At 42.0% G+C, this 16545-nt stretch overlaps 1 protein-coding gene across 1 annotated transcript in view; it reads left to right on the top strand.

Moving 5' to 3' along the window:
- The window catches only part of Dgk (diacyl glycerol kinase 1), a 440989-nt gene that overhangs the window by 356544 nt on the left and 67900 nt on the right, over positions 1–16545 (top strand). The window contains exons 7-9 of the mRNA XM_065230402.1: positions 5264–5425; positions 5489–5671; positions 6646–6768. Coding sequence (XP_065086474.1) covers positions 5264–5425; positions 5489–5671; positions 6646–6768 — 468 coding nt within the window. The remainder of the gene's footprint in view (positions 1–5263; positions 5426–5488; positions 5672–6645; positions 6769–16545) is intronic.

The following is a 16545-nucleotide window of genomic DNA, read 5'->3' as shown; positions in this document are numbered from 1 at the left end:
AGTATCATGTACTACTATGCCTACCGTCGACGTCTCGAACGTACAAACATGGATCTGTCGAGCTACCCGTGAACCCCATCTCCTTCAATACTTTCAGCAACATGCGGATTGCCGTAGTCTATAAATGCTTTTGAGTAGTGGACAAACTAGTCCTTCTTTGCCCGGTTCTACGAATCCGGGTGGCTGAATTATGTAGACCTCTTCGTCTAGACCAGTGATGGCCACACGTGATGCTTGGATATCTATGATGCAGCAACCCCAGCTTGAAATTCTTTTGCATTACGAATGTATGGCCAAAATGATTGGAAAATACACTAAATTTAACTTAAAATACGGCCATCGAAAAAGATACAGCTATTAAAAACTGGGCATGAGCACCACGGGTTGAGACTACCGTTAAGGTAGGATGTCTCTATATCCACAGCTTCAGAATCATCTTCTTGTGACTCACTACTGCCAGAAGTGTTCTGAAATTCGCTTGCAGCTGGCGCATACACCTCCTCGAAGTACACACCCGTTCGTTTACTCCACCCTTGTGCGACCAATCGCGCTTTATATTTAACCGGTTCACAAAGGCTGCCAACTACTTTCATTCCCTACGGAAGATTGACAAGGTTCCATGTTTTCAAATCTCGATGTGAAGCATCCACTTATAACATTCTTCAAGTCTAAGTCAAAGTCTACAGAACCCTCACCAAACCCAAATTGTTACTTGTGCAGTCATATGAGAGGTACACCCCGAATCTATGTATGATTGTCCATCTTCATTCTTCGATCGTACACTTATGCACACTCCACTTTCTTCTTCTACTTGATTCACTTTATGCTTGGAGCTGCTCGGCTCACGGCCCGAATCGCCACCCTTTCTTCGTTGATCCTGATCCATTTGCGGCAGTCACGTCTGAAGTGCCCCTCCTTACCACAGTAAGGGCTCTACATTTTCGAAGCTCTAAAATAAACTCGAGTTTTGTTTCTCTCATACAAACGTGTTCAACGCTTCATTTCTATAACGCCTAGCTAGACTATCAACAAGAAACGAAAATGAAACAGAAGCACGCTTAGAAGGAAAGGCTGACTGTGGATCTTCTCGTCGTTGCTTTGCTTATCGCTTTCAATGTAACTAACGTCGAATTTCGAAACCTCATTATGGCTTTCACTCTCTTTCACGAATACTCTATCACCGCTCTTTCAATTTGTTTAAAATGCGTTATGTCCCGTTTTCGTTATTTTAAATATGAGGATAGAAGATAAATTAAACATATTACGTGTAATCTTCAAGTGTTTTCACGTGAGAAATGCTTTAAATATATATTTTCAATTTCCTTCATATACTATACGTCATGAAACCTCTGTTGATGTGTTTCATGAAAGACGAAACTATCAAAGTCGAGCGCTCTTTCGCTCGTACGTTTCACCGAAGCTTGAAAGAAAGACCAATGGAGCGACGGGAGAAAGAAAGACAAGCGATTGAACATTTGTTTGTGCACGCCGACTGAGGTTTTAGAATGCTGCGAAGCTATTCGACTTTAACAGAAAAAAAAAGTCAGCAGTCTCTTCGTCGCATCGAAATTGGTCGTTGGTCGATTGAATCTGATATTGTGACGCCCTGGTAATGACACTTTTGTTTTGCTTTTGTGCCAGTCTGCAGAGCTTGATGTGGCTGTTATGACTGCTGCTGACACCAGCCAGTGGTCTGTCACCGTTTCTCCAATTCCAGTCAGACGATTGTGGGGTAAGGTTTCATGGTCAACCATGCTGCCCTGCTCGGGCATCAGCAACGAAATCAAGGGTTTATGCATATATTATGTCACGCTTTAGGGGGGAGAGGGGGTCTAAGATTTTGTGACAAGCAATGCATTAGGTATAGGAAAAACGTCACGATTTAGGCTCCAGATCAATAATGAGCTTCCCTGAAATAAAATAATGTTCCCTTAACTTTTACGAAGCTGCTCAAATTTAAATAAATTTTCCAGATTTCAGAAAATTTCCAAGTTCCTTGTTTCTACGAATTTTTCTGAAGATCTATGAAGTTCCCAAAATTTCTACTAAGTTTCATCAATTTCTATGATGTTCCCTGAAGTTCTTAGAAGTCCTTGAAGTTTTACAAAGTTCCCAGAAGTTAGAAAAATCCTTTGACTCATGGCAAATTTGTAGACTCTGAAGACGTTCTTATTATGCCATCGATTAAATTCAGTGCTTTCCCGATTTTGTAAGCTCCCGATTTTGTCTACCCCTGAATTTGTCAGCTTTTTTCCCGATTTTGTCAGCCTGAAGATTTTGCTGAACTTTTTGGTTTGCAACAAGATTTTTTAAGCATTTCGCTCCAAATGACACTTAATTATTTTGTCGCAATAATAACAGAGGAAACTCAAATAAACCTCAATTATTGTAACACTACACAGGTGGCGGCTGCAATACAAGTTATGGGCAGATACCCCATTCAAGAAGAAGGTTCCGTGATCGCCAAAATTAACGGAATAATCATATGTAGTTGCTGCGCACTCGATGGACGATGGAGCAGTTCCACGAGACGCTGGTTGGACTTACCGAAGAGCTAGTTGGACTTACGAAGACCGGTAGTCATCGGAGGAGACTTCAGTGCTTAGAGCAACCGTAACGGTCGTTGTCATTTGCGGGACTATTTTAACAGCGCACAGCGCTCTCATTTTAGTTTAGTCACTCTTCTGCACACCGGTCGCTGCTATCGCGGTTATCAATTTACTCGCCGTAGTCCGTAGCGGTAGTGAGCATTTTGACATTTCTACGAATAGCAACCTTTCTCTCGCGCTGCTAAATTTGGTAACGCGCTTCTCACCGAGAAGCCGACTGCTATTTTAGTTACTCGTATGGCAACCCCCGATACGGTAGCTGCGCTATGATGAGGGCTGCTAAAATGAGTTGCGGTTGCTCTTAGGTAGTGGAATGGGGAAACTGATGTACCAACGCAAGAGGGCACATTCTGCTGGAAGCTCTGGCGAAGCTGGAAATCAGGCTGTTCAATAAAGGCACCACCAGCACTTTTTCGCAGAGATGGCCGGGAATCCATTATCGACGTCACTTTATGCGGACTGCAGTCCGTCGCTGGTGGAAAACATGAATGTGTGAAGGATACTATATGCCCATAGTGATCATCAGGCAATCCGATATGGCATCGGCTAACGGAATCCAGTGGCAGTAGACAGGAAGAGTTGACAGAATCGTTAGCGAGAGCATGTGACACGACCATGGGAAACTGGAGCTAAATAACATATGGCCTCCAGCTTACTGCTGCAACGAGGCAATTAGCACCCTCCACGCTAGTTGTCTCATAGCGAGAAGACGTGTTCAGAGAGCAAGAACAGAAGCAGACAGAGAGGAACGTACAGGAATGTTCCGAGCACATAAACGAGAGATAAAGCAGAGCAAGTCAAACTGTCAACTGGAGGTTGGTCGCGACGCTGCTGCCAACGACGTACACCGGGTCGTGATGACGAAGATCAGATGTCAAGTCATGCCCACTGAAATGTGCTTAGAGAACCTGAAAGTCATCGTGAAAGGACTTTTCTGTAAGCATGATCCAACGACCTGGCCATCTACATCGTATGGAGACGGAGAGGGAGATAACGACGAAGTCACCAACGAGCAACTCGTAGCAGTGCCTGCTGGATACACTCGGAAAACTCTTGGAGAGGATCATCCTAAACAGACTGACGAAATGCACTGAGAGTGATCAAGGATTGTCGGAGAGGCAGTTCGGATTTCGAAAAGGAAGAGCAAAAGTGGATGCAATTCGGACAGTTGTGGAAAGAGCCGAGAAGGCCTCGAAACAGAAGTGGATCGACGTCAAGAATGCGTTCAACAGCTCCAGCTGGGAGACCAACGCTACTTCCAGAACCGGGTTCTGATCTACGATCCAAATATGGGACAGAGATCGATTAGGATCGCGCTGGGAATTCCACAAGGCTCCATCCTTGGTCCAACGCTCTGGAACTTGATTTAAAACGGCGGTCTAACGCTGAAGCTACCCAAACGAGTTGAGATCGTTGGCTTTGCGGACGACGTCATCTTACGGTAACAGGCAAGACGCTGGAATAGATGGAAATGTTGGCGACCGAGGTGATTGACATCATTGGAAACCTGATGCATGGAGCGAAGCTGCAGATAGCCCACAACAAAAGCGAGATGGTATTAATCAGTAACTTTAAAGCGCTGCAGCGATCAGAAATTACCGTTGGGGAGCACGCAATAAACTAGAAGTTCGTGTTGAAATGCCTGGGAGTGATGGTCCACGACCGTTTGGCTTCAACAGCCACGTAGAACTACCCCTACGAGAAGGTGTCGAAGGCCATCAACGCGGTAGCCAGAATCATACCGAACTTCTCGGAACCAAGCAGTAGCAAGAGACGGCTCCTGGCTAGTGTATTTACGTTGATACTGAGATATGGAGGTTCAGCCTTCGTTGCAGCGATGAAAACCAAGCGGAATTTGAGGAAACCGAACAGTATGTACCGGCTCAACAAATCGTACGCAAACTTTTCGAGACGTTTGGTGTACCCTTTGTTGTAAGAATAGTAAACATTTATCAGTAATTCCATTAATAGTGGATAAATAATGGTTAAACTTGATTTCAAAATCATTTTGATGGTTAAAATATTGAAAAATAAAATTTCCCGATTTTGTCAGCTTCCCGGTTGTGTCAGCCTATAATTTCAGATGGGGCTGACAACAACCGGAAAAGTACTGTATCGATATAATATAATTTCTCAAAATTTAATCTTCTAGTCCAGTTAACATAAAGGACATTAATCAAAATAGTAACATCGAACTAGACAAGCTTGACAAAATACCGGTGATTCAAAAAAAACTCGCAAAATTCTGGGGGCACCCCCGTTAGCTACGTCAATGGGTAAAGGCTTGTCTTTCAATCAAAAAATGAGTGTGCAGGTACTCAAAGAGAAGTATGTTGAAGACACGTACAAAATTCCAGTTGGTAATAAAGATGAAGATGTGCCGTGTTCTTCCGTAAATTTTCCACGAGCTCAGAGAATTTCAAAATCAAACCTTCTCAATTTTCTCGGAAATCCTTGAACGTCGTATTAGACATGACAGATCAAATTCCGGCACGTGTGTCCCAGCTCTCGCATCGAATTGTATCGGAAGCTCCCCGGAGGCAGGGAAGTTCGGAAAGTTGAAATGGAAACATTTCCTAACATTGATTGTCGCACGCACAATTCTTTCTTTTCCTTTCCTGTGAATTATCGTTTTGCCTTTCTCACTCCCGCAGGGTCTATTCCCAACCTGAACAACATTATTGACCTTCCGACGCCGCAGCCTTCGCAAGAATCCCAACGCAACAGTTTCGTCGACCGGATACACGGCATCACGGATAAACTTCAATCGCTGGGCCATTTGGGACACGACACCGGTGACAGGCAGGGCAAAAGCGGTTAGTATGCGTGCGTTAGTTGTAGCGCTGTGTTCCATAATTTAATTGAAAAACACCTTCCAGGAACAGTGCACCCGATGCTGACGGTGACGCCGAGTCCGATGGGTGGTAGCAGCTCGATCCTGCCGGCACCCTTCCGTCGGTCTGCCGATTCGAGCCCGTCGCATAGCCACAGCCATAGTCATTCGCAGATTTCGCGGAACTCATCTCGCAAGAGCAACAATTCCGTTAACTGTCGGATAGATGGTAAGGAAATCAATCACGACGGCCACCAACCCAGGTTTTCATCATCACCCCCCATCGCCGTCCGTCGGTCGTCGTCGTCATCATCATCGTCAAAGTCATGATTTGGACGGGTTGTCTTGCTGATGGTTGGTTGCCGTCTCGGTGGTGTCATGTTATATGGCAGGTTACAGGCAACATGCAGTTTTCCCTGCGTTGGGAGTAGGGATGCCCAACGATTTTTTTAGATTTAATAAATATTCCCGCGATGAGCTGCTTCAATTGTAATGTAAATAAGGTGATGGATTTCATAGCGTTCTTAGTATCTACCAATGCTAAAATCTGGTCTTCAAAGCCTAACCCTACAAGTTATGGAAAATCATAGGATTCGCCATCTTCGCGCCCCCATGCTGTGACGTGTTGTCACGTCTGACAGCCTTTCACACAACCCACTCACGTTTGAATGGTATGGATTTTTGACTTGGCCTTCCTCAAACGACACCCAGCAGAGCCGTCATCGTTTCATTTCATAGGATTTCCTCTGCCCCTGTCGTCGTTTAGTTTGATACAACCGCCAACAATATTGACTGCCGATTGCTCAATCACCCAATCAACTGCTGCGAGATTTACATTCAATACCTACCAATCGTATAACAAGTGCTGATAAAGAAGCTTCATATCGACATTCAATATCGTGTGCGAAAAGATGTGTAATCTGCAAGTGACGAGCGCCTCCAAAAGAGAGCAAGTTTGATGGCTCGTCGTAACTTGTATTTCATTATGGCTCCAACCCACATCAACGAGCGGCAATCGAATCCAATCATAATGGTACGCCATGCCATCATCGCAGCGACGCAGGCACGCATTTCTCTGCGTATGACTTTTTGACGGCATGACGAGGATCGACGGATCGCATCCATCCATACCTATCACCGACCATATCAATATTCAGCATACAATGTAACAACTTTTTCTTCTATCTCCCCACCCCCGAACAGACATTCGATTGGTTCCCCGAAAGCAATCCTATTTGGATCCGATGCTATTCAAGGTGCCCCTGAAGGACGTCGTGTGCTATCTATCGCTGCTGGAGGCTGGCCGGCCGGAGGACAAGCTGGAGTGTGAGTATTCGATTGTCATCGTCTTTTTCTTCTTCTTCTTCTTCTGGCGATTACTATTATCTCGGTACCTACAAATGCGATGGACGGGATGGAGGGACAGCGGGTGTTCCGGGATGTTGTGAAAACAGGAAATTGGATCAGCCACGGTCCGATTTATGGTGGTATTTTGTAGCACCCAAATCCAGCACAGCAAAGTAATGCTGCAGGTTTGTTTTTCTCGGATAATCAGATGAAATTCGGTGCAAAGGAATTTTATCATCGGAAAGCTAGGTGACGAATCCAATCAGGATCGGTACGATGTAGGAAGGAAATCTAGATAGCATTTCGTTAAAGCATATTACACGGGGAAAAATCCGCTCCGAAATTCGTCAACCTCAAGTCATGAATTTCAGAATAAGTAAAATTTTAGTTTACGGAAGTACACCATGAATAAAAATCATGGAATCGTGAACATTATTCCGCAAAATAAACGTAACGCCTGCGTTACGGTGCACCGGACGCCAGCAAAGGCAATAAAACTCATAGAAACGTGAACTCTGTTCTGAAAACCATGATTTTCAGTTCTGGTCAACGTGATTTAAGTTCATGATTTGTGCTTGATATCGTGCACCTGTTCACGAAAATGGGAACATGGTAATTGGTAATATTGTTTTCAGTGATTTGACCATGGATAAATCAGTGGGCTATACTAGCTTGCGTTATTAAACCGCTAATTTAAACGTTTTGTGCCAAATTACTATTATGCCAAAAGGATCTTTACATGAAACCATTTTATACCGCATAACTGTATGCCAATCAGGTAACAGATCCTTTGTGAATTATGTTTTATAAATTTGCGCCTTCTAAAGATCTAAAAAATATTTGAAGACAAATTTAAAAATTTTAAATAAGAAAACTAAAGGGTGATACGGTCAAAATTTGGTCAATATCAACTTGACGTATTTCTTCAATTTTGCATTTAAAAAACCTGAACACCTCTCATTTTGAAGGTGTGTGTGTGTAGAATGTTGCTCCTATTTTGATTTTGGAAATCACTCTTCAGTTGTCAAAATGCCGTCCAAGCAAGAAGAGCAGCGTATCAAAATTTTGCACGCGCATCGCGAAAATCCGAGCTACTCGCACGCAAAGTTGGCAAAATCGCTAAAAGTTGCCAAATCAACCGTTACAAATGTAATTAAAGTGTTTGGGGAACGTTTGTCGACAGCCAGGAAGTCTGGATCGGGGGGAAATCGAAAACCGGAAGCCGCTGAGACGACAAAGAGAGTTGCCGGTAGTTTCAAGCGAAACCCTAACCTCTCTCTCCGAGATGCCGCAAATAAGCTGGGTGTATCGTCTACAACCGTGCATCGAGCCAAAAAACGAGCCGGACTATCGACTTACAAGAAGGTAGTGACTCCAAATCGCGATGATAAACAAAATACGACGGCCAAAGCGCGATCCCGGAGGCTGTACACGACGATGCTGACGAAGTTTGACTGCGTGGTAATGGACGACGAAACCTACGTCAAAGCCGACTACAAGCAGCTTCCGGGACAGGAGTTTTATACGGCAAAAGGAAGGGGAAAGGTAGCAGATGTTTTCAAGCACATGAAACTGTCAAAGTTCGCAAAGAAATATCTGGTTTGGCAAGCCATCTGTACCTGTGGCTTGAAAAGCAGCATTTTCATAGCTTCCGGGACTGTCAACCAAGAAATTTACGTGAAAGAGTGTTTGAATAAACGTCTGCTGCCTTTCCTGAAGAAACACGGTTGTTCCGTACTGTTTTGGCCGGATTTGGCATCTTGCCATTACGGTAAAAAGGCCATGGAGTGGTACGCCGCCAACAACGTGCAGGACAAGAACCCTCCCAACACGCCAGAGCTCCGCCCAATTGAGAAATACTGGGCTATTGTCAAGCGGAACCTAAAGAAGACCAAAAAAACTGCTAAGGGCGAGCAGCAGTTCAAGGCAAACTGGCTTTCTGCGGCGAAGAAGGTGGACAAGGTGGCTGTACAAAATCTGATGGCAGGGGTCAAGCGTTTTTTTCAATTCGGCAATTCGGATTTGGAAAAGCGGAAGCCTAACTGAATATTTTTCCTGAATTTTATACTAATTGAACTTGAAAAAGAAATTTAATTTGATTTTTTAAATAAACGATTTCACCGATTTACACGCGTTTTCCCTTGACCAAATTTTGACCGTATCACCCTTTAGAGCACAGCAACTGTTTTTTTAGATACACCCTAACTCAATTCAAGAAAATAGCTCTAATTTGGTCAGTTTAAGAGATACAAAAAAGTTCATTTTCACAAAACTGCTTTAAATTAGCTCAGTTAGAACTTTTCCGAAGAATGTATACCTTAATTTCTACAAACATAAAAATTTGATTTTTGATCTCAATGATTATAAAAACCACCCTAGAATTTATTGTCATAAAAATGAGGGCTTAACTATAAGGAACAACTTTGACTTTTAGTCCAAAGTTTCAATGTCAGGCTCAAAACATATCCTTCCACCTAAATCTGCATTCTAGACCACTGTGCACTATTTGACACTAAACTGACAAACTCCCATACAAAGTGACACCGAGGGGCGCTAATAATGTGATTTTTGCAAATGTAATCGTACTTATTTAAAATAATGCCAGTGTAACAAAATTGATGAAATTTTTGGATTGGTTTCCATTTTTAATGCAGATTACGAATATGCATTTACCTCATTACCTCTAAAGAACCCAATTGTCGAAATTGTTTTTTATCACTAAATGTTGTATTTAATTGAATCAACAATAAATAAGTAAATAACAGATATCAAATATTTCGTAAAAATAATTAAACACTTTTTTCGTCATTGAGAACAATACTCCTTTCTGGTGAATTGAGCGAACAGTAATGTTTATTTACTTTGCTCGTTTGGTTCAGCGTTTGACGGTTCGTTTGCACACTTAGAAATAACTAATTTTACACGTGACGTAATCCATCTTTGACATAAAGGATGAGACGTAAACAAACATGTCATGTAAAATTAAGTGCTCCGAGACTGAAAAGCTCGCTACTCGACGAAAAGTAAGTTTGATTGAGCTGAATTTCTCGGCTATTATGACTCAATTTTATGTCAAAATTGACGCTCGTATATGTCAGTCTCAGAACACCTAAATTTACATGATTTCTTCTAAGTGTGTGGTTCTTCCTGTTCCATTCTATGCGTGACTCTATTCAACGTCTCTGGTCTATGTTATTCTATCCATGGTGGGTATACACATGGTGATACAGCTTTGTCACTATATGGGCGAGGAGATCCAACATGGCTGAATCATGAATTTGACACATTAGAACACCTATATGTAGTCACCTTGATTCTGCCTTTTAATGGTGTTTATGCCAAATTACCATAATTAAGGGAAACAGCCCTATGGTTGCGGTACGTTAGCAGCGTTAGAAGCCTATTGTTGTGTATGGCCTCCATACACAACAATAGGCTTCTAACGCTGCTAACGTACCGCAACAATAGGGCTGTTCCCCCTACCATAATACGTTTTTTATTTTGTCATTAAGGTTACCATTTCCATGTTAGGGTGGTCAAAAAAATCGTTTTTTTTTCAAAAAATACTTTTTTCAAAAATTTATAACTTTTGAATCACATGGCCTAGTTTAATAATAAAAATAATATTCATGAGAATCAATATTTATTAGTTCTTCTTATTTTTCCAAGGAGGTGACCTGAGTTTTGCTCTCTGCCGTCAACGCAACTCCCTTTCTATTCCAAACGATTTTTAAACCAGAATGCCAGCCGACTGGTCTCCTTTTCGTACGATTTTTTCTTCTTCTCCGTCATTCCGATGTTTAGTAACGGGTGGCTCCGGGGACGTAATGTCCATTTCCTCTTCTCCAAGCCCAAAACCTTTCCCTCTGGATCTTTGTCGTTGCCATCCAACGGTGCACTCCCAGCCAGCACATCCGCGTCCAATTTCACTCTGTTATTCGCTCTATTATTTTTGTTGCACTTGCGTTTTTGTCCTTCGTTTGATTGTTCATTTTCTTGATTTCGGGCCATCCACTTGGGGCAGGAATTTATCGGGTGCCCCTCCATCTTGCATAAAAAACACATATTTTTGTTTCCCTCATAAAATATGGTTCCCATCCGATTGAGGAAATCGAGCGATGAGGGAATCTCCTTTCTCGCGTCTATATATACACTACCCGTCATAAGTGATGACTCGCGTGGAAAAGTATTGCAACACTCGTTTGAATATTGCATCACCCCCAAAAAGGTTTAGCATCACCCATGGAAAAGTTTAAATTTTCAGTAAAATTTGAACAAATTCACTGTATTACTGTTAAATTATTGTAGTAAACATTCAGAACGCCAGAGTTAGACTATGAAAGTGTTGCAGAAAGTGATGGCTCCCGGTAGAGAAGTTAGATATCACTATGGATAGTACTGAATCATTTCGAGCTAGAAATCATTTCAAATTTATTGATCTAGTAGATAAGTTTGAAATCAGTATGAAAAATAGTAAACCATTAAATATATATTACCCGCCATAAGAATAATATCGCTTCACTGAGAATTAGACTTCAAGGTCGTAGCGATTCTATACACAAAAGTTTGGTATGATTTGAATTTGAAGTGAATCAGAACTGAAAAGTTTTAAATCACTTGAATTTGATGTGAATCAGAGCTGAAAAGTTTGGAATCACTTGGATTTGATGTGAATCAGAGTGGAAAGCTTTAAATCGCTTGAAATCGATGTAAATCAGGACAAAAAAGTAAAGTATCACTTGAATTTCGACTGTTTACATTGTAAATTATTTTCTATCGGTGTCTGCACATTTCTCAAATTTTCCTGATAATTCTGAAGTGTGTTTTCCTTGATTTGTTTTCCGTGCTGAGCACCAGCGCTACCAACATCAGGGAGACGGCTCCTGCAACTGGACCCATCAACTCAAAGTACCGGGGACCAACGAGCTTACTTTCCTTCCAAAGGAAGGCAGATCAGAGATGCTATGCTTCAGAATATACCGGCGGTGCTGACTGGGATTGAACCTAAGCCTGCGGGGGTGAGAGACAATCACGCTTAACAGTTCACCACCGAAGCCATTTTCTGAAGTGAGTTCTAACATATCAGATGCAAATAAATTAATATTCTTAAAAATTAAAACATAACAAAACGTGAGTGGTTCGCGCTTGAGTTTGAGATCACACATCTGTTCGTTCAAAAGTGTTTCCACTTTGATTGAATCTACTTTTGTTTATCTTTTGCTTGCCTGTTGTGGCATTAGTTTTTAAAATTTCTGTGTGGCAGAAAGCTCCATGAATCATTATTTTGTCATTCATGGTTTGATATTCAGGGTGCGTAAAAGCTCCTGTTGAAAAATTAGTACCACTCATAGCACATCGGCTTTATAGAATATTAGTTTCTGCTCAACAGGCTTAATCATGGGTACGAGAGCTGATCCATGACTCATTACTCGTTCCAATATTGTTGCGTTACATTTTAAAGGGTTTTCAACACGCCACATCTCGCGTACCATGAACGTCAGTCAGCCGACTGTAGTGCGGGCAATTCAACGTCACAAGCAAACAGGAAACCACTCCAGCAGAGGTCGTTCGGGAAGGCCTGTTGGTTCCGTTGGCCGACAACATGTACGTAAAATGCAAAAACGTCCTATTTTGAAGAACCGTAAATCAATACAAAAGTTGAGAAGGATTCCTACGGAGAAACGTTCAGGTGTCGTAACGTTGCACAAGGCTGGATTATCAACTAGACAGATAGCGGCACAGCTAAACCGTACTCAATGCAGCGTTTTCCGAATTATTGAACTATTTAAGGAAACGGAATCAGTTTTCAATCGCCCGTACAACAGGTAAAAATATTCTTCGAAGTAGTGTGTTTGCTTCTGTTTTATTTCCAAATCTGCATATTGTTACTTTCCATAGTTTGAACCAAGGTTGCAAAGACTCATTTCAGCTAAAACAATGTTTTTCTAAATTATGAAATAATTAGATGCCATGATCAAATTTTGAATTGGTAGGATACAAGAAGAGGTTGCAAAGAATGTGTTTGACATATTAAACCTGTTTATTTCACTTCATGAGAGTCACAATCAGCGATTTTTCACAAACTCACTCACTCACTCACTCAGCGATCAGCAAATCGCTGATTGTGACTCATAGAAAGCAAAATTTACAGGTGTTATGTTTCCAACGCATACTTTGTAACCTCTTCTTGTAAGTTACAAGTAAAACATGCCATTATACCATCTTTTGGTTTTATTATTCCGAAAAACATTATTTTAGCTGAAATGAGTCTTTGCAACCTTGGTTTGAACCGGCAAAGACGTACTGCAACAATCCAGAAGCTTGGGAATGCAGTAATAACTCCTTCCCGGATGAGGACAGCAACATGGAAGAGGGTAGACAATCATAAGCGAGCGCAGATATTGCAGATGGCTGCAATGGGTCAATCCATGCACCGAATCGCTGCTGTGACGATGATTAATGCATCAACAGCATCTAGAATCATTCGCAGCGATGTTGACAAAACATCAACAGTTCACCTCGGCAGACCTCGGAAACAAGGAACTGGATCAAATCCATTAAAACGCACCTCTTCGATGACTCGAAGTTCGTTCGGCTCAAGGCGAAAGGAGTCAAGCATTGAACAGCGTGCAGCGTGCATGGCCCTATATAATGAAGGACTTTCGACACGGCTTGTTGCTAAGAGACTGTGCGTGAGACTGTGCATGAGAACCGAAAGCGATGTGGAAGGTCACGCATTACAACCAGAAGAGAGGACAAATATGTCACCATTTTCAGTAAACGAGAAAGAACACGGACAGCCCCTGATATCCGTGAAGAGTTGAATAGTATGAGAAGCACACCACTATCCGTTCCGACAATGCGACGACGACTCCTTGAAGTAGGGTTGAAAGGCCGTATTGCTGCTAAAAAAAACCTCTGCTTCGAGAAGTCAATATTATGAAAAGACTGCAATGGGCCAAAGATCACTAGAACTGGGATACAAACCAGTTGGCGAGAGTACTATTTACAGACGAGTCCAAATTCGACCTATTCGGCTATAAACGGTGAGTGTTTTTTCGCCGTCTTGTCGGTGAAAGAATGAACCCTAGTTGCATAGTACCTACCGTAAACACGGAGGAGGATCGGTGTTAGTTTGGGGTTCATTTGCAAGAAGCGGTGTTGGGGATTTAATTCGAATCAGCAGAATTCTCAATATAGAAGGATATCTCAATATACTGCAGCAAAATGCAATTCCAAGCGGAAAACGGCTTGTTGGACGGGGCTTTATCCTTCAACAAGATAATGACCCCAAACACTCGTCAAAGCTCTGTCGGGGATTTATAAACGAAGAGGAACAAAAAGGAGAATTGGTTAACATGGTTTGGCCAGCACAATCGCCTGATCTAAATCCCATCGAGTTGCTCTTAGATGAGCTGGATCGGGCCACTCGAAAAATTATACCACAAAATCATGAACATCTTTGGGAATGCCTACAGCAGTGTTGGCAACAAATAGATGATGATGCTAAAAGAAAATTGATCAAGCGGATGCCCAGGATGTGCAAGGCGGTGATAAATGTGAATGGAGCATATTTCGAGGAATCTAAAATCTGATTTGTTAAAATAAAAATGGTTTAAACGATCCTAGAGTAAATTTAAGCTGTACAAAAAACTTATATTCTGATTGAATCCGAAAGAATTTTTAACTTTTGACGTAGGACTACGTCTTTGATTTCTATATGGGGGTACACTTTGTGAAAACCAAAAATGGAACATGTAACAAATTAAGAAAGATTTTGAACGGTAATAACTCAGCTGCCCCTGGTCCAATTTCAATAAAGTTATCACCAATCGATCAGAAATATGGCTACGCATCGATAACAATGTTTTCGAATGTTGATTTTCAACAAGAAACTATTGAAAACTGGTAAATGTCCAGCATTGTCCAAAAGCGTCGAATTAACTAACAAATCCTCCAATTACCTACATGCATATGCTGCTTCCCCAGCACAGTCGTCAGAGAGTAGTAAGTAGACGAAACAAAGTCGAAGTGGCATTCACCTTCGATCCTCGGGTGCGTGCGAATAGGGAGGATGGAATTGCATTATATTTTGCACACTCATCGCCATATTCAGAATCAAACGCAAATTCTTCAGATAACCACCATCCGTCGTCTGTCGATGCTGTCACCTAAAACTAAACACGCCAAGCGTAAGCGGCCATGGATGTCATCTACGTTTTGAAGTGACAGAGACGCTCTCTGTTTGAATTGGGAGGTTAAATCATCACCAAACTTTGCTTGGTTAAAACAACACAAAAATGCTCATGTAATCAAACTGGATGCAGGGGTACAAACTATTTGGGTCAACTTTGATCAACTTTGAATCGCCACGGCCGGATATTTTCGATGAAAGAAGCAACAATCTAGCATCTAATTCGACAAAGACGGCAGGAAACATTTTGTGAAGCCGACTTATTTACGAAAAAGAGTGTCGATGAAGAGAATCGATCAATGTAGATAGGACCTATTGAAAAAGTGACGCGAGATTTGTTTTCCATACTGAGCTCCAATGCTACCAACGCCATGGAGGCAGCTCCCACATCTGGACCCTACCAATCGACCCATCAACTCAACCGGGGACCAACAGCTTTACTTCTCGAAGGAAGGCGTGATCAGAGATGTTATGCCTTAGAACATGCTGGTGGCGCCGACTGAGATTGGACCCAGGCCTGCTGGGGTGAGAGGTAATCACGCTAACCACCGGCGCCGATATCTTTCAAGGTGATATCACGGCGAAATGAGATCGACCCAAATTTGAGTTTAGTTATCTCAGAAATAAGAAATAAAGTACAGGAACTCAGCGATGTAAATTTGCCTCATGTTTTCCCAGGATTTTCCAGGGAAAAATTACCGAATTTGAGAAGTAAAGATTGGATTCACTCAATATATTGATACTATTCCGAGACTGAATAAAATTTTCGTCAATTTCCTCATTTTCTGGCAGATTTTTTAGGTTTTCCACAGGAAACCATGAGACAAATTTACTTATCGCTGAGTTCCTGCACTTTTGGCGATTATGAGTGAACTAAACTCAAATTTGGGTCGTTCTCATTCGCCGTGTATGCAAAAGGAAAAGAGGCAGTGTCGCTACTTGATAGCAAACTACTCATAATGGGAGGAGTCTTTGTAGCTTTTATACCACTCGGTTGCACATCATTCTGCTTTAACCTGAAAAGATATAAAGGAACGCTGCTGTATGGCATTACCTCATTTTCGCTTCGGACGGCGTGGTCTGATCTACGAGGTGTGCTGAAGGTGTTCCTGGAAAATGAGGTCCGTGATGCTGTCACGTGCACTAAACATGCCAAGCGTAAGTGGCCATGGATGTCTTTTTTTTTTATCTAGTTCGTTTATTTGGAAGGCTCAATCGCGTTAGCTTTACGGAGCCAATAATTCATTGTTCACTGTGTGTAACAAAATTCACTTAATTCTATGTCTATTTAGTAGGATAGCCATGGATGTCCTCTTCAATAAGACGGCCCTTTTCAGGGCCATCAAGCTTACATCAGTAAAGAGTTGGAATATAATTTATCTGTGCTTGTTTGTCCATATTCAGAACCACAACCCTTAACGACCACACAAAATGATCTCCAGAGTTGTAATCTTGTAACCAAACTAGGAAGCAGGGGTGCAAGTGATTTTGATTGATTCTCCTAATCAACTTTCTCTTTGTAAAAAAAGTACAAATTTGGTACGCCTACAATTCAAAAACGG

Source organism: Ochlerotatus camptorhynchus, unplaced genomic scaffold (assembly GCF_037179485.1).
Source record: "Ochlerotatus camptorhynchus isolate MF236.1 unplaced genomic scaffold, CSIRO-AGI_Acam_v1.1 ptg000330l, whole genome shotgun sequence".
NCBI classification, from domain to species: Eukaryota; Metazoa; Arthropoda; class Insecta; order Diptera; family Culicidae; genus Ochlerotatus; species Ochlerotatus camptorhynchus.
The sequence above is the reverse complement of the archived record's forward strand: the minus strand, read 5'-3'. Positions and strand labels throughout refer to the sequence as shown.